General features: G+C 39.8%; 1 protein-coding gene across 7 annotated transcripts in view; it reads left to right on the top strand.

The window, feature by feature from the left end:
- The window catches only part of SETBP1 (SET binding protein 1), a 374612-nt gene that overhangs the window by 207510 nt on the left and 140339 nt on the right, over positions 1–26763 (top strand). For 5 of the 7 annotated variants that reach the window (XM_074383542.1, XM_074383543.1, XM_074383545.1 and 2 more), the window contains one exon: positions 20705–20800. The exons of the other annotated variants lie outside the window; for them this stretch is intronic. In XM_074383542.1, the coding sequence (XP_074239643.1) occupies positions 20705–20800 (96 nt within the window). The remainder of the gene's footprint in view (positions 1–20704; positions 20801–26763) is intronic. 7 annotated transcript variants of the gene reach the window in all.

Raw genomic sequence — 26763 nt, 5'->3', positions numbered from 1 at the left:
TGCTATTCCTTGTATCCTCCATGTTTGATTCTTGTATTCAGTACAGTTTATCTTCCTAAGTTCTCAATGAACTGGAGTGGTGTGCCACAAACTATGCTGTATACCTGCTTTGCTGGATAGTTTGGCTGCAACATATAGTTGGCTGGTTTAATAGGGACAAAAGTCTCATGCATGGAAAATTAGAAAACAACATGACAATGTCCCAAAGCATGTTAAAAAATTAATAATAAAAAATCAGGCGGACCAAGAAAAGGACTAAGCTATGTGGCCAGTGTGTCTTGGCTGATGTGTGTCTCAGTTTCTTTATGTAGCAAATGGGAGGTGTATACTTGAATGGTGCCTTGGAAGACTTCCAGCCTCTAGCATTTTATTCTTGTCCATTCCTTTCCTGTAAAGATGGAACCCCCAGAAGCTGTAAAAAGTATAAATGAAAGATTTTCAGAATAGGTGTAGTATTTCCAGAGCTTACTGCTTGGGACAGTGAGCTGTCTTGATTAACTACTTAAATCTTCTCTTTGTCCAAGATGTTCCTAAATTTACCTGGATCAAAGTCTTCCTCTTTCTTGTCTTCTTATTTTTTTTTTTTTTTGATCAGCATATATGTTTCCTAATAGGATAGTGTACTTTTATATTTATATGTAAAAGCAGTTTTCATTTAAAATAAGAAAAGCGATATTTAGAATCTTAGCCCTTAGATCTGCTAAGGTGTTTTCTGTGGGAAGGGCCCTGTCACCTTTTAGGTATATTAAATTCCTCTTAAACATGAGCACCTGTCAGAAATATGGAGAAACCGCATCTTTGGGATTTTTATTAGTTTGGCAATTACTTCTCCTTTTGAAAGACTAGAGGACTGTACATTTTATTATTAGTTAAAGGGAAGCCAACTATTTCATTTGATACCACACCTAGATGACAGTATTGTAAAGTCCCAAAGAGTTTCCCACTGAGTTCCTCCAAAGTGACCTTCTAATTCCTAACAAAGGGTCTGATCACACTTAGCTTATCAGAGACCCTTGCTTGCAGCAGTGTCTCAGGAATGCTTGTTGGCTAAATGAATGAGTGAATGAATTAGTGAATTAGTGAGTAGTGTGGCTGTGTGGTGTCTGGGAAGAACTTGGACATTGGGGTCAGATAGAATTGGTTCTAAAATTGTGTGCTTCCTCTTAGTAGGTGTATGACCTTCAGAAAATTATTTAACTTCTATTTTCTCATTTGCCAAATGGGGACATGAACTCCCTTTGAGTGTTATTGGAAGGATTAGAGATGATCAATGTAAAGTGCATGATACAACGTAGGAGCCCAATAAAAGGAGACTTCCTTTTCCTCCTATTCCTCATGCAGCATCTGGCTCCTAGTGGGCCTTTGGGACATGTTTGATGACTGAAGAGAGCTGAGCACCACTCATTTGGAGGCCGTGAGTCATTCACACCCAGAAATCACACCTCCTTTATCTACTGGTCTGTGATTCTCACTGGGGAAGTCCCTAGTCACCTGGTTGGCACATTGTTGCACCTAACCAGGTATTTACAGCTATCTCTGACTATTCTGAGCATGAACACGATTACCTGTGAATTTCCCTTTTGACAGGACTTAGAGACTCCTAACCTTAGAGCAGAGAAGGCAGCTCTGATAATGAGATGACAAAACAGAGGGCTTTTCTCTGTTTTTGACTAAACCCTGAGTAGTGGGAAAACAGATTGTAGTTTGCACCGGCTGAGGCCAAGGGCCACAGCAGATCTGCAGAATAAGAATACAGAAGCGAGGACAAGCTAGGATCGGTGATACTCACTCAGAGTGAGTAAAATTCTCAGGCCACAGACAACAGGAAAAGGCAGGCAAAAAATAGTGAGCAAGTGGCCAGCTGTGTCCAGGATACCCAGGGGAAATTAGAGTAGGGGAAAGCCAGGGGGAGTCAAGAACCTAAGCAGAGGTAGTCAAATAAAGATCATGTCGAGGAGCGACAGCAGGTTATCCAATTGCAAATACCTGGAACCCAGATTCCAAAATGCAAGGGCTCAGTGAGAGGCAGAGAGAATGCTGGGAAGCAAGACAGTAGAGCCAAACTAAAGATCTAGAACAAACAAGAAAATCATTTTCTGGGCTCAAATAAGGAACTGAAACATTAGAACAGTCTCCATCCCAGACAATAGACTTTCCAGATTCCTGCCTAGATGTAGTATTCCAGGGTGCTGGTTCTGGTCTCTGCCAGGAGGGGTGATCAGTATTGACACCAGGTTCCCAGTGAGTCAGCTTATATAATTTGAGCCTAAAGCCATGCACCTCTGTTGATGAGAAATAAAGTTAATCAAACTCAAACCAAGGAATTTGACCCCTTGTGAGTCAATTAGCTCATCCTGCAAAAAGTACCTTCTAGGTAGCTAGTCAGATGTCACTTACAGGCCACTTTTAGAGCCCACACACTCAGGGGTTTTGCTCAAGTCAGTGCTTGGAAGAGCCTTTTTACTGAACCCCAAGAAGTATTTCGAAGTTGATGCCGTTCACTCTGTGCTTTAGTTAAAGATTTATCTTCCCTCAAGCCTTATGAATTGAATTGGTACCAAAAGGATGCACTTCCCATTTGGTGCAAAGCAAAAAGTTATATAGCAGATAAGAGAGTGTTGTGCTTTTATTAAAACTGTCACAATCAGTCTGTTCATTTCCCCAGACTTACCTTGTCTACTAAGGCCTAATGCCTCTCTATTATGTGAATCCTCTGTGTGGCCTTATATGAGTGGTGACTGTCATTGACATGGCCACTGAGATTAATAACATTGATGCCACTGACAGCTTACCCAGGAGTTTAGAGAATGGAAACTGATTGCTAGTAAGTTGGAGGTCCAAGAAAAAGTACAAAGAAAGACGGCCTAGAAAAAGTTGTCTCTCAGTCTTGGGAGTCAAGTCAGCTGACTGCTTTAGTTTTAATACCTTTTTGAGGCTTAGCGAGTTGTCTTGGATTTAAGTTTGAAATACTGCCCACATATTTTTTCCCAAACATGTAAAGTGTAATATCAAATATCAATACACCTGACCACTCCAGCAAGTGGAAGCTTCTCTCTCATTCTGCTTTATTCTGGAAAAATGGCAGGAAATGCACTTCGTTTGCTTGTGGGCCTTAATTGACTTGAAAGTTGCATATCTTTCCTAACAAACATTTTGTTTTTTCTCCTATTTTTATAAAGTCACTCCCCTCTGTTTCTTTCTTCAGCATTTCAAAACAGAGATAAATAATTCTGCTGATGCCTTTAGTATTTCTCTGATTCCATCATTAATCTCCAGGGACAACCATAAGCCTCTGTGGCTTTAACAACATTCCATTTTTCTTGCCAAACTAGGAGAATAATCAAAAGAGGAAGTTAGTTATCTTTATTCTAAGATGCCCACTCTTCCTCTAAAAGTTTGAGAGCTACTGTCAGAGCCTTATTTATAATCTCTATTAAAGCCTGTCCTATCAACCTTAAACAACTAGAAGACTTTCATCAGTGAACTTAGACTGCTTTGATTCCCTGTGGAGTTCAGTTTGGTCCCAGTCATGTGGAGAGTGTAAACTGGAGTCATAAGGAATACTGCCTTTGGTTGCTCAAGTCATCTTCTGTTCTAGGGATCTCAGAGCATTGCTAAGGGAGTGGTGATGGCATCTTCTAGCTGTGACTTGCAATGACTCTGCACCTAAAAATGCTGGTACTGAGGTCCACAATTGTTGCATTCTGCTGAAGAAGTCTTAACAGATAGTTAAATTAAACTATTGACATGAGGCCTATTGATGTATGATTAACTCAAGACAATTTTCATAGATATATGTCTATATATACATAGAAAAAAAACAGATAAATTTGAATGTTGGTAACCTATTGCTGTCTATGTGGGGAAGCCTCAATGAACAGTTTTTACAAATAATTGACCAATAGAAATTCTTTGAAATCACTATTTCTCTAAAAATGTTCTCCCTTTTTATTGGATAGTACATTTCTCCCAACATTTAATGAAGAATTTTTAAATTCAGTATGCAGTTTTGTTTACTTACTTGTTTACTTAATTAACAAATTAAAATTGTACATATTTATGGTGTACAACATGATGTTCTGATATGTGCATTCATGGTAAGGCTGAATCAAGCTAATTAACATCTGGATCACCTCACACAGTTGTCATTTTTTTGTGATAAGAATATTTAAAATCTATTTTCAATTTCCAAGTATACAGTACCTTGCCATTTTCAAGCATACCATGCCTTGTTATTAACTATAGTCACCATGTTGTACAATAGGTTTCCTGGATTTATTGACCAGCATCTACCCAAACCCCTCACCCCACCCCCAAGGATGTTTTATGTTTTCTTACTGCAGTATCGCCAATCTTGATGTGAAAAGGAGGGCAGGAACAACATTGTAAAACATAAAGGGGCTATTAATTCTATATAGCACTAGGTTCTTCTGTGTCCTGGGTTTTTCTCCATCTAAGACAGGCATCCCCAAACTATGACCTGCTGGCCGCATACGGCCCCCTGAGGCCATTTATCCAGCCCCCCGCCACACTTCAGGAAGGGGCACCTCTTTCATTGATGGTCAGTGAGAGGAGCACAGTATGTGGTGGCCCTCCAATGGTCTGAGGGACAGTGAACTGGCCCCCTGTGTAAAAAGTTTCGGGACACCTGATCTAAGAGAATGTCTTGTTTCTCTTCACCTGCTTAGCAAACTCTAGCAGATGAGGAAGCCTCTTATATAGAAATCTTTTGAGAGGTCAAAGATGTAGTATTTGGAGATGTTTGTATAGATCCTATGGACATGATATATCATCAAGTTATTATTAAAAATATGCCAATTTTCTCTAATTCTTAATTTTGGGGATCCCTCAAAATAGCCTCAGCCTATACCTAGAAGAAGGAAAATAAGAGGGTGACCTGTGGACTATAATTTTTTCACCTAGTCTTACACTTGAGAGTGCTTTGTTGCTTACAAAGTAACTTCCTAGTGATTTTTGTATTTTATTTTTTTATAAAACCTGCAACCTAGTGAAGGCAATCACTGTCGTCCAAGTTTTAGCTCTAAGGAACTGAGAATGGAGAGATTAAATGATTTGCTCATGCTCACACTGTTAGTAAGTGGCCAAACTGGATTGGAATTTATGCATGGATCTCCTGATTACAAGTCTAGGGTTCTTGGCAAACATCAAATGCTAAAATATTTGACAAAGAAGGTGTATTAGTCTGTTTCCATGCTACTATAAAGACATACTGGAAACTGGGCAATTTACAAAAGAAAGAAAGGTTTAATGAACTTACAGTTCTATGTGGCTGAGGAGGCCTCACAATCATGGCAGAAGGCAAGGAGGAGCAAGTTATATCTTACATGGATAGCGGCAGATAAAGAGAGAGCTTTCGCAGGGAAACTCTTCCTAATAGAACCATTGGATCTTATGAGACTTATCTCTATCATGAGACCAGCATGGGAAAGTCTTGCTCCCATGATTCAATTACCTCCCTCTAGGTACCTCCCACAATGCATGGGAATTCAAGATGAGATTTGAGTGGGGACAGAGGCAAACCATATCAGAGGGGCACATCAATGCAAAACGAAATGAAACAGGGGCACTCATATATTTAATCTTCTAGGTATGATCTACATTTTATTACACACATTCAGTCAGCAAATATTAAGTACCTATTGTTTCTAAGGCATTGCAGTACTTAGATTTTACCTCTGAGTGCAGGACAGAGGTGGGATATATTGGACCTCATCAAAACCCAACCTTGGCTTGAGTGAAAGTCATATAATGGGGCTTTGCACCAGCTGCAGCTTCTAAAGTCATCATGGGTGTGTCTGTTCCACAAAAGTGAGCCAAGACTACTGTAACTATGCAGCTAATGCACTGCAAATGTTCCCGGGGGAAAAAAATGATGCATTTGAGGCCTGCATGATCTCAACTGGCTGTAAATACTTTTCAGATTTCCTGGACTATTGCTTAGTCTTCTATTTTTTCTTTCCCTGTTTATCTGACCAATTCAGAGTCCTACTTCACAAATGCCAAACCATTTTGGTTTCTGTATAATGGAGGCATTTTTTTCCTCTTTAGGTCACTTGTCTTTCACAGAGATTTTTGTCATAGATGTCTTGAGATAGGAACTGTAAAAGACATTTTTGAATGTTTGAACATTGCTTTTTATTTGCTCAAAGGAGTTTGCACATGATCAACAGACATATTCATCAAACCTACCTACAAGATGAGAAACCCAGACTCCAAGTTTAGGGGAGGAGAGGTACTCTACTTTAAAAGAAATAACAGAAATTAAGCTCAAATGTCTTACAAAATGAATCCTAAATAATCCTTTTATATTCAAACATTTCGCCAGTTTTTAGCCATGAGAGGGGGAATATTCGGAGACTAAATTGTCTTCAAATCGTTTGTTTGCTATTAAAGGGCTGAAAGAAAAGTAAACAAAAATAAAACTCCATTGGCTCTCCACTATGGATAAGAAGGTGCACAAAAGCCTAGCTATTTTGTTGATAGAGAGTTACATGGCAGCCCATTTTGCAACATAACTTCAGGAATGGCCTTCTATGGAAATTATGGATGGGAAGCAAAACATGTTTTTTGAGGACTTAAAGGGATACACCAGGTGGTGCAGACAGGTACAGATAGCACTGACATAATGTCACCTGCATATGTACGTGGCTTAGGCCTTTTAAAGCCCATTTACCTGTGCTATTGTGTTGAATTTCAGCTCTAAAGTAGGTTGCAATTTGATCTTGTTACTAATTCAAAAATTCAGTTAGGCATTCCTAGTCAGTCATCTCATCTCTTCTTGAAAGTTTCCAGTGATGGAGAGCTTTCTGTTGGACAGGTAATGTATTTTGTGGCTGGACAGCTTTTATTGTTTGGAAATTATTCTCTATATAAAGTTCAAATGTGTTTTATTGAAACTTCTATCTACTGGTTTTATTGTAACTGCTACACAATAATTTTTCTTTCTCATCCACACAATAGTTTTTTAACCACTTGAAAGCAGTTATCAGAACTCCCCCAAATCTTCCCATATCCAAGCAAAACACCTCTCATTTTCTCAACCAAGGCTTTATTAATATGGTCTTCGTCTCCTTCCAGCTCTGTTTACCTTCTCCGAGACTAGACTTCAGGCATTTCTATGACCCTAAGCAATCAACTCTTCTGGTATCTCCATAACCTTAAGCACAGTATATTAAATGTTTCCTGACCAATATAGTGTGATTGTTAGGAGTCTCTTTCGAGATTTTCTACTTCAGTTTCTACCATCTAGGATTATGATGACTATTTTAGCAACCATTGCTAGCTCAAAAAAAGCTTGTGGTTAAATGACATCACCGGTTCTTTTTCCATAACTGCTTTGATTCATTTCTCATTTAATTATTTCTCATCTTCTTAAGAACAAGCAACCTAAGTGAAAGGTTTCAAGGGTTAGAACAGATCCTCTCACCTCAATTTAAAATAGTACTAGATAATATTTACTGACCACTGACTAAAGGCCAGTCATTAGAACTGTTCTCAATAATTCTCCTACAATAACTCACTAAATGCTCACAATAACCCTTGGGAGTAGGTTCTGTGAGTGCTCCATTTGAAAGATGTGAAAATGGAAACATGGAGAGGTTTGGTAACTCGCTTAAATTCGCATAGTTTGTAACTGAGAGAGGTAAGACGCAAACACAGGCTCTTCAGCCCACATCCTTCACCCTGCTTTCTAGCTGTATACGTAGTTAGTAGTCAACAGGAATTGAATCTCAGTCTCCTGGCTGCTAGATCAGTGTTCTCTCCTCACCCCAGTGTGGGCTTCCTTAAGTCATAACAAGTCTTTCACTTTTGAACTTTATATAAGCTGTTTTGTTTTGCTTTTATACAAACTGAGATTCATGACCCATTATGAATTCAATTTAGTGGGTCAATACAAGCAAGAGAAAGGAAAAAAGAGAGGGAGGGGGAGAGAGAACTATCAGAAGACGTTGTACATACATACAAAGTGCAAATTTTGTTTCTTTAAATTCTTATTTTAACATGTGTAAAATGTACACAAAAACACCTATTTGTATGTGCATGTAGAGAATGTGATGAAAAGTGTATTTCTTATCTCTCTCATAGGGTCAAAACAGTTTGAGAGTTGCTGCTTTTCCATTTCTTTATGCTGGGGTTAAAGCTAAACAGGGATTGTAGGGGACACTAGTTTTAAATCTCCACTCTTGATCTGCAGCCAGTGAGAGTACAACTAGCAACTAAGCAGAAAGTTTAAGTAAAGAACCTTAGAGTGAAAAGAGATGATTGAGTCTGAAATAAAAAACAAAAAGCTGTTCCAATTTCACTTGAGTTTCCATTCAGCAGCCTCATAGATTCCTAACTCATCACCTCAAGCAAGTCACTTCCCCTCTCTCCAAGTTGTTCTCCAGAACCAGCCAGAGAACGCAGGAAATGGTACTCTCTTCTTCTGTGTGAATCTTGGCAAAATGACTTCAATTTAGCTAGCAGTGCAGGAAGCAGTTGTAAATATGAATTTATTTTATGTACTCCTCCCAGAGAACACTTGAAGTTTACTTCCCTAGTAAATAGGGAATGCCTAGACTTGTATTCCTGATCGTCTTACTTAGGTCATTTTTTCACCATTCTATGTGGCAATGTCCTTAATTGAGGTAGTAATGTTGTGCTTTTTGGATTGTCATGAAGTTTAATTTGAATGTTAAAAACCCGGCCGGGTGCGGTGGCTCAAGCCTGTAATCCCAGCACTTTGGGAGGCCGAGGCAGGTGGATCACGAGGTCAAGAGATCGAGACCATCCTGGTCAACATGGTGAAACCCCGTCTCTACTAAAAATACAAAAAATCAGCTGGGCGTGGTGGTGCGTGCCTGTAATCCCAGCTACTCAGGAGGCTGAGGCAGGAGAATTGCCTGAACCCAGGAGTTGGAGGTTGCGGTAAGCCGAGATGGTGCCATTGCACTCCAGCCTGGGTAACAAGAGCGAAACTCCGTCTCAAAATATAAAAATAATAAAAAAAAAAACCCTTGGTGCCCAGATAAAAATAATCATATGAGGAGGAAAATAAAATTATGTTGACTAATTACAGTCATGTAGAATTCCCATTCATTATGTCCACAATGGTATGTATCTGAATATGATATGTTATAGACTGAAAAATAGTAGCTCTCCATGGTTATTTCCAGAGTCACTTCAGGCACTTGAAAAAAAATGCATTCTCCCATTTTATTCAATTAAAGTATGTGAAGGAATTAGGCAGGTACAGTATGAAGATGTCCAGGAATTGGCAAAGGACCACCAAGAGAATTTAGATGCATTTCAGCCATTGTAAACAGAAGACAATTTAGGTCCAATTCACTGTTGAAAACATAATTGAGACTGGGCACAGTGGCTCACAACTGTAATTCTAGTCCTTTGGGAGGCTGATGCAGGAGGATTGCTCAAGGCCAGGAGTTTAAAAGCAGCCTGGGCAACATAGCAAGACCCTATCTCTGCAAAATTAAAAAAAAAAAAAATGTAGCCAGTTATGGTGGCATGTGCCTGTAGTGCCAGCTAGGGAGGCTGAGGTGGGAGGATCACTTGAGCCCAGGAGTTAAGGTTGCAGTGAGCTATGATCATGCCACTGCACTCCAGGAGCAAAACCCTGTCTCAAAAAAGAAAAAGAAAAGGAAAGCAGAGAAAAGAGAAGAGAAGAGGAAGGAAGGAAGGAAGAAAGGAATGAGGGAAGGAGAGAGGGAGGGAGGGAAGGGAAAGGAAAGGAAGTATAATTGAAAAACTATGAGTTCACATCAAATGCTGTGGATAAAAGTCTTTACTCAAGTCATTGAGAATTGGGAAAACCTAAGAACAGTAGAGAGTACTATGTACTTTGAACCCATTTTCCCTCACTGAGTGTGGGTCCTCAAATATAACTGTGTAGCCAAGTGGTATTCAGTCTTCTCTGTTGAGTGATTATGGTTGAGTTACAAAATGGCAGTGACCTTTGACAGCAGAAGTGAAATGGCTGCTAAAGGTACCATAGCAAGTTGTTGGAGCTGGAAGTTGGACTCATAGACAAGTGCTCTTTCCGTTACTCCATGCTGCCTCCCAGTGGGAAGGTGGCAATGGTGTTAGAATGTAATCTCATGAGTTACTACCTTTTCTTCCCACTGGACAGGTGGCTCAGAATTTTAGGATGACTTACAAACTTAACAATGTTGGGTTTAGCATACAATCTGAGGATCAAATGACTTCTCTTCAGGCAAAATTAAATAATTAGTTTTATTTATTTCAACCAAAGAGAAAAATCACACTTTTTTTTTTTTTTTTTGCATCGTAAGTTATTTATTAATATCAAGAGACAAATCCAAAAGCCTTCTTAAAGGGGATTTGGCCTAACAGTGTGATGGCAGAGTAAAAATCATTTCCTTATGCCAGGATGCTCACCCCACCCTCCTTACACACACTCCCTAATAGGAGCATGATGATCACTGCCTCAAGGAAAGTGTTTGACTTCCTGGGCATTGCATGCCTGTAACATTTGATCCTCTTAACATTGCCATTTGCCACTTACTTCATTGCCTACCCAAGACAGGTGGGCTGAAAGGGGTGGTATTGGTAGATAATGAGGGGCAGTCCCTCAGCACACAATCTTTGAATTGGTATTGGAAAGTAGCTCGGAGGTCCACTGTTCTAACTTCCCATATCATAAAGGACTCTGACTTCGAGCAGCTTCTCTATTTCTGAACAGTTTTGATTTTCAGAAAACATTTTATATTTTGCTGAAATCTGTTTCCCCGCTACATTCACCGTTAGTCTCTTCCTAGAATTATGCATATGGTATAAGTCTAATTCTTCTTCCATGCCTTGTCCCTTGGTATATTTGAAGACAGACATCATCCCTGACCCTTCCCACTCTATATCCAAGTTTTGACTCTCCAGGTTAAATATCCTCATATTTCCTCCTGTGATAGCTGTCTGTTTTCATCACCACCATCGTTTGGGTTTCACTTTATCTCCTCCAGTTTGGCAATGTCCTTCTTACTCTGTACTCTGGTTACAGATATGTAAGCAGCCGTCAATCCACCCAACTGTACCAGCACACACACACACAGACACACACACCCCACACACACACACTTCTATCAAAACTGTAAGACACACACACACACACACACACACACACACACACACACACACGGTTCTATCAAAACTGTGAGGCTTGATCGGAAATGTTTACCCAGCTGTCGCCCAGAGCATGTTGACTCATTCCTGTTGAGACTTTGCTTCGCTTTTAGGGGGGCAGCTGTGCACTCCTCACTTTTGATTTTCTGCCTTGTTGCAGAAAAGCACGTTAGAGGTTAAGATTGCATTTTCGCTCCAGAGTTGCTGAATCTCTCTGCTTTTAAGTTCTGCAGGGTCCTCTGGGGGCTATTTGAAACCCAAATTGTTGAGGTGTGGCCCACAGTCTGTGGCCATATAACTCACTGTGGGATGCTTCCGTATCCCACGCTGTCAGCTGAAGCTTCGGGGCATCCCTGTGTTTGAGAAAAAACAATCTGGACCTTCTGTATATTAGAAAGGGTGAGGATCTGAAGCTTTTGTGAAGACAATATGGTGCTTCTATTGATCCATGTGAGTCGAACATATGGAGGCTCTGCGGAAAAAAAAGTCTGCCCTATTTAGCGACCCGGGGCTGATGAGAAGGTGTGTTACAAATTCGTATTCTTCCCAGCATGTGGTCTGGGACACATTGGGCTCATTTTACTGATGAGTTCCTCGAACAGGCGGGGGCCATCATCTTTTACTAGTTTATAGCATTAATTGAGTTGTGTGGGAAACACTGCAGGTGCGTCTGTGAGAGGAGAAAACCAGGAAATGCTGCTCCTGCTCTCAGAGAATAGGTAAATAGAAAGGAGTGAGCAGCCGTGTAACTGGCAGCGTATGAACAAGAGCAGCTGTGCAGGGGCAAAGCAAGGCCATCTTTTTAGATGGAGGGAGACAGCTCTCGTGCTAATGGGGGAAGACAATCTGAGCTTCAGGCTGTTCTCTGAGTTATGGTGACCACATTCATCAAGCCAGAAATACAGACGTGTGGTCTGATATAGGATTTTAGAGCACTTCTGGGCGTGTAGAGTTGGTATACCTTGGGTACTGAAGTGTTGAGACTTCCAGTATATGAGTGTTCAGTGGAGGCAATCAGAATATTGGAAATATCAGCTGTCCTAGAAAGGTAGGTGTGTATAGTAATTGCAGTGATAGTGCTCGGACTTCTGAGGAATAGAAACTCTGACTCTAAACTCATTCAGGCACTTTGCTTATCACTCAGCATAGCTCTCCATAGAGAGATGTCTGTTTCATTGTTCCTCCACATTCTTTCTGGATCCCACAGCAGTGACTCATATTGATCAAGGGCCTTTTTAGCCACACCACTACTTGATGCTATATATTTATAACTCATACCTTTAAACTGAGTTACACTATTAAGCACCAATGAGTTTCCTAGAATGAATTTATTTACCTAGTGAATGTACATTGAGGATGTGAATGGCTAGCCACTTCTCAGTGTTTGGTACATAGGAGAATCACTTGGGAAAATTTAAATATAGATAGAAAGATATAGATGGATAGATAAATTTTCTGTTTCCAACTTCTAAATTAGCATGGCTACAGTGGAACCCACCTAGAAAGTTAGAATTTCAATAAGCCCTGAAGGTAAATCTGATGGAGGGTTCCAGATGTGTATCTTCTAAATATTAGCTGGAAGACAATTCTCTCAAGGGGCCCCAATTTCCTGAGTTTTGGGAAGGAAGCCAGGAAGCCTGCCTCCAGTATTTTCTCTCCCTTCTCACAGTCTTCATGAAAGGGCTTTGGGTTCTACTATACAGTCTTGCCAAGCAGAGTTTGGAGCAGAGTAAATTCCTTTTAGGATTAGAGGATTAGGAAGCTGAAAGGTGATTCAAATTCTTGATTAAACAGAAAGAAGGAAACAGGAGGGGACACACCCGAGCACCCACATCACTCCAGTGTGTTTTCTCTGTAATTAAAGGAAGTGATTGCAAAATATTTGAGAGGATTAAATGCTCAGAGAATATAGTGATCAAATAACATGAGATGCTGCATTCTTTAAAATGATCCCTGGCTTGGCTTTCCATGTGTTTTTTAACTGCTGTCACTTACACCTCAATACTGAGGGATTGCCCAAACGGAAATACTTTCTGCTGAGTTTGGAAAACAGTCCTGGATCTTATGTCAGGAGATACTGGGTTCTAGCCTAGGGTCCTCCATGAATTTTTGAGGGACAGTGAAATAAGGTATATTGGTTTTATAGATCAGTTTTTTTTTTTTCCTTTTCTAGAGTTACAATAATAATCTCTTCAGTGTCTTTCTACATTTTTGCCTTTATTCATATCCACTAATCCACCAATGATTCATTGAAAAATTATTTTAAATATTCACTAGAACAAAGAGAGTAACTTTTTAAATACATAGTCACATTTGTTGAGTGACTTCCAGATACCAAACGTTTTTGGGGAATAGAGAGAGGCATTCTGCCCCAAAGGAGATCATAATTGGGGATTGCAAGGGATCATGGTGGTTTCACAAGAAAGGAGATTCTGTCTCCAAAATAAAACTGCAGTAGTTCCCCATGCCAGTGCACACTCGCCATGCTGTATGGTCAGCCTTATAGGAAAGTGCTCCAAGCCTTGGGACCAGACAGCTCTGGCTGGACTCCCCACTCAGGCCAGGGCTGGCTTCATGGGCATTCCACTCTGGCAGTCATGAAGGGCTCACACTTAGAAGATCTCATACTTGGTTTAGTGCTTGGTGTTTGCTCTCTGAAGTTCTTAATCTTTGAACAAGGGGCTTCACAACTTTATTAGGAATTTGTCTCCACAAACTATGTAGCTGGTCCTGACTCAGATTCTATGTGCCTTTGGACAAATTATTCGTACTTCTAAGGTAGAAGAGACTCAGAATTCATTTCTATGATTGTGATGATAAAATAGATAAATATATATTAAATGCTTTTAAAATATAAGATATTTAATAAATAATATGCTTAAAGGAAAGGAAAAAGACTAGTGATGAAGTTGGCCAACTTTTTCTATAATGAGCTGAATGGTAAATATTTTAGGCTTTGCAAGCCATACAGTCTCTGTTGCAATGACACAACTCTGCCATTGTAGGTCGAAAGCAGTCATAGACCATACAAAAATTAATGGGTGCAGCTGTGTTGCAGTAAAACTTTATTTAAAAAACAGGTGATACAGTTTGCCAACCCCTGGATTGGAAGGTCCAGCCGAAGAGAAAGAAAGCTGAGATGAATAGACAGTGGTTTCAAAGAGTGGTCCTAGGACAGCAGCATCATTAGTACCTGTTAGAAATGCAGATTCTTAGGTCTTTTCCCTGACTCTCTATCTCAGAGTTTCTGGGATTGGGCCTCAGCAATCTGTATTTAATAAGTCCTGCCAATGATTCTGATTCATGGCCCAAGTTTGGGAACCACTGCTCTTGAAACAAAGAAGTTCAAGAATGTCAAACTGTAAATTGGAGATCAAACTTAAGAAGAATCCATCAATTGACTATTGATCTTACAGAGATCTTTATGCTGACTTATAGCTGTGAACACACCTCAAAGCTTTTCTCTCCATTGATCCTCATAACCAGCCTGTGTTTCATAAGAAAATAGTCTTACAGGAAATGATTTGAGTGATTTGTTTTCTCTGTTCTCCCAAGGATGATACATAGCTAGCACCTTTTTAGATTCATAGGATAAAAATTCATTCGCAACGAATGCCATAGGACATTAGTTTTCAAAATGTGCCCCCTGAACCAGCAGCATCAGCATCTCCTGGGAACTTGCTGGAAAGGCAAATTCTCAGGCTATACCCCACGCCTACTCTGGGGATTGAACTCAGTACTATTTGAACCAACCCTCCAGGTGATTCAGAGCACACTCTGGTTGGAGAACCACTGGGTTAGGGAACTAAGGCCTCTCAACTCTGCTTGAGAAGGGCTGCCACAACCACCAGTGAAGAAAATGGGTTGAATGATTGCCCCAGGGCACTTGGCTGGTACGAGAAAGGGTGTGGATTTGAGCCCAAGCCTTCCAATTCTGAGTCCAGGGACTTTTATACTCTGCTAGATAATAGTAGAAACAAATAAAATCTCCTGTCTGCCCCAACCTTTTAAACGTAACATGTGAACTCATTTAACTCCACAAAAATAATAAATTATACATGAGTCTTTAATATATAAAACAGAACAAACTGTTTAACACCCTGAGAAGATTCAGCTTCCTCACTTGAGCTAATATTGCTAATTTAGTTTTGTTGGAGGAATTAGCCACCTCTTGCTTTGATGGGCTCTCGCCTTTCTACCCTACCCTGCCCAGCATGAGCAATAATCTCTAGTCCTGCAGTGGTGTATAGCTGTCTATTCTGTGCTCTTCCATCTATTCTGGGATGGGACTGGACTTTCTTGTCCTTTGTTCAGGCAGGAGCAATGGCATTGAAAAGTTGAAAGAAAAATAAAGTCAGCAGGAGATAGACTTTTGAGATTCTAGCTTTTGAAGCCAAACAGATTCATCTAATGAATTCAGTCTTTTTCTGATTCTTTGTATTCTTAACATCATCTTTGCCTGCATGTGAGTGACTTCTGGCCACCGAGGGGCAGCACTACAGCCTGTGGCCATGTGGGAGGCATTTTCTTCCTTTTGGCTGAAGCTTTGGGTAGGATGGGAGGTAGGGAAGGTGGGGAATGGGTGGCACAGCCCTCTGCCTGTAGCATTTAACCCACGCAGTGGGCTTGGTGACATCCTAGCGATTTGATGATGTATTCCACCCCTAGAATCCACCTTTTCTGTCTTTACAGCCAGACATTATACAATCAGGGCATAAGTATGCTGCACATAGAAGCGCTGTGGAAACACTTGAAACTGGGCAGATCCATTCTGCAGTAATCATGACTTGAGCAGTTAGAAATATTACCCAGGGACAAGCATTCTTAGAAATGTTAGACCGTTAAGGTTCGTAAACCATTAAGAGCCACCACTTTTTCTTCTTATTTCCCCCCAATATATACTTTAACATATCTTTTAAATTCCCACAGTAAGCGTTAATTCTCCAGTTACCAACTTACTTTAGAATCTAGTTACTCTGCCTGGCTAGGCTCATGGTCCATCTAGAGCTGCACGCTTTCATGTGGTAGCCACTAGCCACATGTGAATATTTAAGTTTGAATTAAGTAAAATTAAGTAAAATTTAAAATTCTGTTCTTGGGTCACACTAGCCACATTTCAAGTACTCAGTAGTTCGATGTGGCTGGAGAGTGCAGATGTTGAATATTCTCATCATTCGAACAGCACTTACCTAGAACTCTTTTCCCACACACTACGTATACCTCTCTCTCACACACAATTTATAGTGTCTTCTCATGTCCTTTGCTCCTGTCAAACCCATCCTAACCAGTACCTGTATTAAGTATTTATTTCTACATTATATAGTCTAAGTGCTAATGTTGTTTCATGTACGTACCTTTTTTTTTTTTTTTTTTTTTTTTGAGATGCAGTCCCGCACTGTCGCCCAGGCTATAGTGCAGTGGTGCAATCTCGGCTTGCTGCAATCTCTGCCTCCTGGGTTCAAGCAATTCTCCTGCCTCAGCCTCCTGTGTAGCTGGGACTGCAGGTGTGCACCACCACGCCCAGCTAATTTTTTTTGTATTTTTAGTGGAGACGGGGTTTCACTGTGTTGGCCAGGATGGTCTCGATCTGGTGACCTCGCAATCTGCCTGCCTTGGCCTCCCAAAGTGCTGAGATTACAGGTGTGAGCCACTGCACCTGACCTGTACCTTTTAATAAGATTAAAACTTCTCAGCTTTCTCTTGTACTAGCTGATATTCCACTATCAAGAGCCCCATCAAGAGTAAAGCTTCAGCTGAAAAGTGTAGCCAGGGGTGGGTGGAGTGGGAATGGCATTCAATCAGGCCCTCCCCAAATCATACACAGTAGATAGACATTTTCTAACTACTGTTTTACTATGAAGATGTAAAAAGATACAGAAAATTTAAAAGAATAATACAATGAACATCCATATAACCTCTACCTAGACTCAAATATAGCTGAAGTTTGCCAAATTTATCAATTTTGCTGACCCATTTGAAAGATAGATTGCAAGAATCATGACCATCTACTACTACCTATTTCAGTGAGTACTTCTTAATTCCCTTACTTAACCACGTCACCATTTTTCACACACACACACAAATAAACATTGATTCCACATCAGTTAAGCATTACTGACACAAAACACACACACCTGTTTCCATTCTATTCCACATTTAAAAAATAGGCTTGAGGTTTAAAATAAAGCCGTTTCCCCCCATCCACTCTCCAACCTGCATACACCTGCTGCCCACACAAGGCATTCAGAGCATTTTGTCTTCCCTTCTTCCCTTGCTTGCCCTGAGATGTCAAGGAAAAGGTATAGAAATAGATCACCATCTGATGTTATTGACAACTTAGATCCCTTTCACTTATCAGCCAACTGAGTAAGAAAACTCTACTCTTGAACAATGCCCAGCTACCCTGTGAGAGAGCTTATAAACCAATCTACAGAAAGTCCAAGGGGACTTTGTGGGGATGACATAGATAATGAGAGAGAAAGAAACAAAGAAATGGAAGGCACAGTCCTTGCCCTCAAAGACTTGATAAAACAGTGAGGGCTTTTGAGCCGGGCAAACACCACTGTCATTACTATTGTAACAGCTGTCACACAATCTGTTTTTCTCTATAGCGAGCCTCTTGCAGGTATCCTCATGCCCAGGGCATAGCACAGACTAGGTACAAAATAAGTGCTTATTGAAATTAATCACAAAACAATCATCAGACCCATGACATCTAATTTCACAGAGTAGGTGCTTAATAAACACCATAGTGGTTAAACTGAATTGATTTATTCATCTCCTTTCTGGAAACTCTTTGACACTTAATATCTGTATTGCTCATTTGATAGTCTGATGTTGTTAATTAATACTTGAAAGTTTATTTATTTTTCCTTATATATAGCTTGTCTCCACATTAAATTAAAGGTCTTTTAGGCCAGGAGTTATATTTCTAATTCTTATTATCTTAGATAAAATCTTCTAGGATACTGAGTCTTCAGCAGACAACTCATACATATTTCCTCAATGAATGGACACGTGGATGAATAACTGAATGAATTAAACAAAACTGAATTTTACAAACAGGAAATACAATTACTTCGGAGACTAGGTTTAGTGTGAATCCATGCTATAAAATCAATGACACAATCTCTTTTTCAAAAATAAGGGTGAAATGAATGACTCCTCTGTGACTACCATTTTTTGTTTATGCATAAGATATCTAGGTTTCTGATGACACATACACACAAAACACAACACAAATACAAAGCTATGTGTTGCTCCATGACTGGGAGTGAGTGCATATTCCTTTTTTTTTTTTCCCTGGGTATATGTAACCTCTGTTCATTTTGCTTTGAATTCCCCTGCTCTTGTAAGTATAATGCACTGGATTTAAATGTCCTCTTTATAATGTTTTTATCATGGTCAAAGATGTCAATAAAGTTGATATTAACAATAATAATAAAAGAAACCTTCCATAATGGAAACTCATTTTCACAGACTTAGTAATGCGAAATCTTGTGATTATATTGAAACTAGCTAATTGCACAAGCAGAGGTTTATAACGAATCTGACTTGATAACAGCTTGTCTTAAAAAGACCTGGTCATCTGTAGTTAGGGTAGGCTAGACTGACTTAACAACTATATGATAGTTCAGGGCCTGATGTTTCTGGCTAGTAAGCAATACTTCTCCACGCAGTGATGCAGGGACCCAGGATCCTTATATCTCATGGTTCTGCCACATGCTAGGTCTTATCTTCTTGACTCAAGTTAGAAAAATAGGAAAATGGGAGCATGCAAGAGAACATTCACTCTTCTAAAGACCGAGGACTTCGTTGAAAAAAGGTGCATCTCTTCTGCTCACATACCACTAAAACTATCTCTGGTAGCCACATCTAACTACTGGCAGTTGAGAAATATAATCTAGTGGTATACTCAAGAAAGAAATGGATTTTTCATGAAAGACTTACAATCTCTGACAGGAAGTTTTAGGTGACCTCAAAATGCGATGGATCAAAGGAAAATGTAGACCATGAATAAAAGCCTAAGATCCACAATTAGAGAGGTGAGTAGCTTTAGGATAACATACTGGTACAACTCAGCTGGAGCAGGTGTCTGGGTGCCACATCAATAAAACAGAGCTGGAACAAAAAAGAACAGATCAAGATCACAGGAGTCCAAGAAGCATGTTCAGGGAGAAAGGATGACTAGAATTGGAGATGTCTGTCCTGGGCAAAAAAAGATATGGGAATATGCAGTGATTGCTAAAAGCCTTTTAGAAGATGAAGCTGACTCTTTCTGGAGGGTTACAGAAGCCTGAATGGTGACTCCAGTAGAATTTAGGATAGGGAATATGCATATGTTATTTGCTTTATCCATAGCTCCTAGCACCATGTCTAACACTTCTTAGTTACTCAGTAACTGTGTCTGGATAAAATTAATTAGTAAATTAATTACTAATACCCAAATTTCAGTTACGAGCACTAAGAGAGTTTCCTGAGAAACAAAAGTGTTCTGATACTAAGGGCACGGAAGAAGTGGCTGAACGTGCCAGGAATGCCGTAGCCATGACTGAAATGGGGATGTTGGAACAAGCCACGACACTCACAGTATTCAGTGTCCTTTAAGCTGGTCCCTTCCACCTTTGAAGCAAGGATTCCTCATTCCAGAGCAAACTTTTTCAGAAGTGACTGTGTCACAGCGGGTGTCAGCATCAAAGCTAACATCAACAGGCGTCGCACAAAAATTAATTGATGGGAGAACTGTCAGAGTTGTTTCTTCATAATTGGAGGAAGCCACCTTTGGAAAACTCTTTCCAGCCCTTTGCCTCCTTGCCAGAAACTTTTGGTGCTACCATGAGCTTTGGCTCAGGATTTTACCTCTGCAACCTTTTAGCCACTCATCCCTTACCTTAGGTATACTCACAGCCAATGGGCAGAATCACCTGTTGGGTACCCTTTCATTTCCCATGGCCCAGCAGCAGTTCTGCTGATTAGAAACGTTAGTCGCTTTGTGATAAAACTCCTCAGTCTTATTTTACAGATAGCCAAGCTGTATGTGGATAGGGTCACTAGTCCCTAGTAAAGACTCTAGGGGACACTGGAAATCTTTGCATTTTTAGCTAAGTCTGGAAGGTGGTGTGATTCTTGGAGCTTAAGTGATTAAGAGGGGTCTGAAATACCAGAATTGTAGCATAGTAGACAACTCCAGAGAAAGGTCCAGGAAAATCAGTAGTGGCTACCCTTTTTCTCTTCTGATAGCGGTCCTAGCAGCCACTAAAGTAATAGCACCTTCTCTGTTTGTCGTTAGTGTTTTGTGTGTTCTTCATGCCTTTTGGTGTAGCTAGTTCAAGTGAGAATCAAAGGGAGAAAATATCCAGCAAGAATAAAATTTTAGACAAACCACCACTCATAGCTTACTTTTGTCAAGAGAGAAACTGACAGGGCACAGAAAGAAATGTCTTCTCTTTTAAGAAGAAAAACATTCACTATTCAGTAATAAGAACTGTCCTAAATTGAGTCAGGAACTAGAATTTAGCTAGATTAATTTTATGTGTTTGTTTGTTTATAGCCCTCCCTTGTTCTGGAAGGAATATTAAATGGCTTAAAAGAGACAAAACTCAACAAGGAAGGAGAAATAAAGAAAACACCACAGAAGAAATCAAAGGTGGGGATATAAGTGAACTCAGGAAGAAGATTCAACTAGTTTAAGTAAACTCTTGTTTTTACTAACAGGTTTTGAAAGGTATGACTATATGCTATAAGATTTATCCTTTAAAAAAGTACAAAATAGTGATTTTTAGTATATTTGCAGATTTGTGCAATCAAGGTTACTCTCTAATTTCAGATCATTTTCATCACTCCACAGAATAAATCCTCTACCCATTAGCAGTTATCCTTGTTTTCTTTGTATAATTCTTGACAACTGCTAACTTCCTTTCTGTTCCATTACATTTGCCTTTTCTAGATATAATTGAACAGTAGGTGGCCTCTTTTATCTGGCTTCTTTCACTTAGCATAATATTTTCAAGGTTAAACCATGCTGTAGGGTATATTGGTACTTTTTTCTTTTTCTGGTTGAATAATATTCTGTCATATGGATATATTCTGTTTTGTCCATTCAATACCTGATAGACATTCTGGTTGTTTCTACATTTTGGCTATTGTACATAGTGCTACTATGAACATTTATGTACAAATTTTTGCATGAACATATGCTTTTCAGTTCTCTTGGGTATATACTTAGTAGCAGAATTTTTAGGACATGTGATAATTTTATACTTAACTTTTTGAAAGAACTTCCAAACTGTTTTCCAAAGCACTTACACCATTGTATATTCTCAGTAGCAATATATGAGGATTCAGATTTCTCTTTGTTCCTACGAACATTTTCTATCGTCCATCTGTTTCATTATAGCCACCCTAGAAGGTCTGTCTTTTAAGCATTGCCTTGTGGTTTTGATTTGCATTTTCCTAATTGTTGATGATACGGATCATCTTTTCCTGTGCTTCTGGCCATGTGTATTTTTTTAGAAAAGAATGTCTATCCAAATCTTTGCCCTTTTTACAATTGGGTTGTCTTTTTATTGTCGTATAGGACTTCCTTATATGTTCTGAATAAAAGTCCCTTATCAGATATGTGAGTTGAGAAATTTTCCTTTTATTGTGTGAGGTGCCTTTTCACTTTCATGCCAGTGACCTTTGAAGCATAACTTTTTATTAAGTTTAATGTACTATTTTTCTTGTTCCTCATGCTTTTGTGTCATATCTGGGAATGCTTTGTCTGACCAAAGGTCAAAAAATATACTCATGTTTTCTTCTAACAAATTGATATCTTTAGCTCTTACATTTAGGTTTATGATCCATTTTGAATTTATTTGGTGTGCAGGGCTCCAGCTCTTCCTCTTCTTCTCTTCTTCTTTTTTCTGAGACAGAGTCTTCCTCTGATGCCCAGGCTGGAGTTTAGTGGTGTGATCTTGGCTCACTGCAACCTCCGTCTCCTAGGTTCAAGAAATTCTCCTGACTCAGCCTCTCAAGTAGGTGGGATTACAGGTGCTCACCACCATGCCTGGTTAATTTTTGTATTTTTAGTAGAGAGGGATATTACCACCTTGGCCAGGCTGGTCTTGAACTCCTGACTTCATGATCCACTCACCTCAGCCTCCCAAAGTGCTGGGATTACAGGCATGAGCCACTGCACCCAGCGCCTCCTCCTTTTCTTCTTTCTCTTTCTCCTTCTCCTTCTCCATCTTCTTCTTTTGCATGTGTATATCAGGTTTTCCCAGCACAATTTATTGAAAGGACTTATTCCCAATTATTAGGACCATGTCAAAAGTCAATGAGCAATAAATATCACGGTCTGTTTTTTGGCAATCAATTCTGTTCAATTGATGTATGTGTCTTTTCTTATGCCAGTGTCACACTCTTGACTGCAGTAGCTTTGAAGAAATGTTAAAATTGGGAAGTGTGAGTCCTCCAACTTTGTTCTTTTTCAAGATTGTTTTGGATATTCTGGATCCATAGAATTTTAATATGAATTTTAGGGTCAACTTGTCAATATCTGCAGAAAGGTTCTCCTAGGTTTGTTAAGGCTCCCCAAGATTTGTTAAGCCCCAATTTTTCACAAATTTTAAAAGATTGGTAATTCATGTCCTATAGAGTAGTTGTGAAGCACCCCAAAATATTACCCCGTTTTAAATGTTTAGGATACTAATTTCAAATCCACATTTTATATTGTTTATCTCATTTTATAAAATTTCAAACAATTTTAATTGTTGTTTTCAGAAAAATATGCTTTTGCCATATTTATAAACCTAGCATTGTCATCATCGTGCTTCTGGACTCACCAAAAACTGTGGCATCTCCCCGTTTACACAAGGACCAGGTTGATGCTACTGCCAGGTACCTGTATTAGAATTTCAGATGTATAAAGGAAAATGGTCTCATCTGCCTTAAGGTGGGATGTAGTTATTCTCAGAAATGTGAGAAGGAAGGAGCAATTGAAAGGAAGGACGAGTAATAAGAAAGGGGAAACCTCCTTGACTGCTAGTAGTGTGTAGAGAATTAGATGGAAAGTGGTTTGTCTTGAGAGGCTGGCATCTGGAGGGCAAGGCCAAAGAGAAAATGTGTTCTTGTTTGCTATTCCAGCTCTAGCTGGAAAGCCCCATTATTTGAATGGACCAGAATCCAGTAATCCAGTTTATTCATTCTCTGTCATTTATTCTCCTGGCTGACTCCAAATATAACTCAGAATGATGAAGATACAAGGAAGAGTGTCTTGACCAAAGTCCAAGGCTGTGAGGTTTCCTCATTTAGTCTGTCCTCTGAACTTAGGAGGGAGTGTCCTGCTGCCAGGCTTATGGTGGCCTAACGTAGAAGGCAAACAACAGCTTTTTCTCCTCTTCTTCTCTCCCAGCTATTTGTAATAACTGATGCTACTATCATAGTTCTCTTAGCTCACATTCATTGAAGGTAAGACCTTGTGGTTTGTTACCTGCATATGAAGTCAGCACCATTATTATTACCCTGATTCTACAGGTGACAAAACCAAGGCACAAACAGGTTATATCCTTTGTCAAAATTACAAAGGTTTAAAGGAGGGTACATCCAGGATTGATCTGAGAGGGACCATGCTATACCATGTCAACCCTCTTTTCTTCTGTTTCTTGTATCTTTAGCTCACATGACATTTTCTCAATTTGGCTGTACTTGGAGAATCACAGAATTAGCCTACAGCCCTCAGGAATTAAGACTCTTAAGGGCATTGGCCTATTTTAATTCTTCAAGGAAGCGCCTTCCAAGATTCCTGTAGATTACACTACGGTTTCTTGTCTATGAATTCCTATTGCATTCTTTTAAGAAATCAGCACCTGAGTCCGTAACCAATGGATGGGTGTTTCTGAAGGCAGAAAACTGCCTGCCTTCTGGGTTGCTGGCATCACTGACAATGCCAAGACATGGCTCTTCCTCTCTGAGATTGTTGTTACCTGGAGCAGGAGGTTCTCGCTAAAGACATGCTAACTCCCTTCTATGGCCTTCATGATGTAACCACCCTACACATTGCTGCTATTTTGTAATAATAGTTTGCCATTCAGAGACAGACAGCCGTGACTGATTCATTCAAGCGATGATGAAGGGGTGACGGGAGGGATGACCAGGTAAAGCTAAATGTTCTTTAGCATTTTTCTCACCTCAGAGCTCCAGTGAGACCAAACCTGGATTGACCTGCTTTTCCCAAACCTTTATATCTTTGATGGAGTCAAGAAGATGAAAGAAGCTGTTGTCTGGATAACCTGTTTCCCCCTCTATGAGTTGAACTGATTTGAAACTGCCCACGTTTATCAAAGATCAGGCCAAGATATGAGCAATGTCTTGATGTCAGTGATACAGGCCAGTGTCCTGTCCATGGTCAGCATCCTGAGTCTCCATTATTGTAAGTCTTTACCATCTTCACAAGCAACTTTCTTTTTTTTTTCTCCCAGAAGAAACTGAATTTCTTGTCCTGTCATACTAAAAAACTAGAGGGGCTTTGTCTATTTTACTTTGTTTTGTAAGCATACCTAAGAACTCCTGATTTCATTTTATGTTGTTAGTAGTGGGTGGGTTTTTTTCTACTTCTATATCTCTTCTGGTGCCTCCCCACAAGGAAATCAGCCCCGGCGCTTCCATGTTTTCAAGTATAGAAGCCTCTGGTTGCCCTCTGCCCCTCATGCCCTTTCCGTCTACCCTACATTATTCTTACTTGCCACTGTCTGAAGTTATGGAAGGTGAAGGCCAGGGAAATTGTGGGTGTCAATATAGCACTTTGACTTTCATCATCCTTATGTCTGTACATGCATTATTGCTGTGTAGCTCAAGTCTATAAGTTCTTTGGGAAAGAAAGGAAAAATGAGGAATGATTTCCATAAAATAAAAGGGCCACTGGACCTGGCTCGAATCTGGAGTGGGGGAGGGGAGGATTTCTTACCTGAAAATGTTGTATCTGTGATGAGTCATTTTGGTCTAATATAATAATCCTCATTTTCTTTGGTGTATCTTTAGCTCTTTGAGGCTTTCATTACTGAAATACCACTAGCTCCATAAATGGAACCTGTCTTAGAGTATATAACTGACAGATAATTTATATTAGGTTTAATATAATATAATTAATATAATAATTACGTTATATTTAAAATGTAATTTTGGGGTTTGGCATTACTTTTAATTTCAAAAACAGCAATTATGTTTGGAGCAACCTGTAGTTGAAAAGGTCCTTAGAAATCCATGACTCTGGTTCTTTATCCTGCAAATGATATTCCCCAATAAAAGGAGCTGAAACGACCTCCAAAGTCACTCAACAGAGTTCATGTTAGAACCCAGAAAGCCCAAATCCTGATGCTGTGATTCTGCTACCTACCAACCACCTGCCTCCAGTTAAATAGTATTTTATCCAAGTAAAGATGCTGCCCTCTGGGTTTCTCGCCATTCGGTGATAATGTTCTCCTCACTCTGCTTTGCCTGTTTAAATTCTACTACAGTTCTAGTCCTGCCAAACCTCACCCATGGAGCATTCTGAGCTCTCCACTGAAATTGTTCATCAGAAAGGGCCTGCTCTATGCTATTCAGCACCCATACCTAGTCCCTAATAGACATTCAACCCATATTTACCAGTGCTTGACTACATGCCATGGACAGGGGCAGACATTGTGGAAGAGCCACAGATGTGCAGCCTTCATATTTATTAAGGAACTTCAACAATAGTGGAAGAGAGAAGGTGGAAATGTGTGTGCTCATGTATACACACACACACACACACACACACACACACAGACACACACACAGGCACAAACTTCACGGCATACAAAGAAAATGCTAGGGGTTTTGGAGGAGAAGTGAGCACCTCCAGCAGGAATGAGAAGATGGAAACTGTTTCTGAAGGAAATGGCATTGAGCTTTCCTTTTAAATATAGCTCAGGTTTTCTCATAAGAGCCTTTTTCTAGGTTATGTGTTTATTGTCTGATAAACGTTGGTTTTCGACTCGACTATATGTGAAGCTTTTCAAGGAGAAAGACCATGTTCAAGGCACATAATGACAGCTCAATTGATGTTTGTTTTGGGAGTGCTGAATTTTACTTGATTCTCTTAGAACTTGTAGCAGTAGCATCCAAGGAATGGTGAAATTTGATTAAGTTGAGTCTGTAAAGGAACATATATGTTGTGAAATAAATCCTACTGATTGCCTTCCTTCTCAAAGCCCACTTTATTTCTTGTTGTTCACTGAGCACACCTGTCTACATATTTTAAGGAAAGATTTCTTTACAGTAACTTTTCTATGTGCAGAGAATGTTTACCCCTCTTCTGTGCACTATCATGTACACAGGCTGTCAGCCACTCCCTTTTCCGCTCTCTTCCTTCCTTCTTTCTTCTCTCTCCTGGTTACCGGCCTTGTCTGTCAAGAATAACCAAGGATGCAGTGAGGACAGGTAGTGCCTGTGTCATCCCAGAGCTCTTGAGGTCTGGCCCTGGCACTTCTCTTCAGTGTTAGCAACCACAAAACAAGAGGTTCCCTCCCTCTGGCTTTGGCTTTTATCCCAGAGGAACCACAACTTCTGGAGCTAGGAAACTGAGTGTTTAAAAGAGGAAGAATATAT

This window comes from Saimiri boliviensis, chromosome 13, assembly GCF_048565385.1.
Source record: "Saimiri boliviensis isolate mSaiBol1 chromosome 13, mSaiBol1.pri, whole genome shotgun sequence".
In the NCBI taxonomy this organism is placed as follows: domain Eukaryota; kingdom Metazoa; phylum Chordata; class Mammalia; order Primates; family Cebidae; genus Saimiri; species Saimiri boliviensis.
This window is presented reverse-complemented; position numbering and strand designations above follow the sequence as displayed.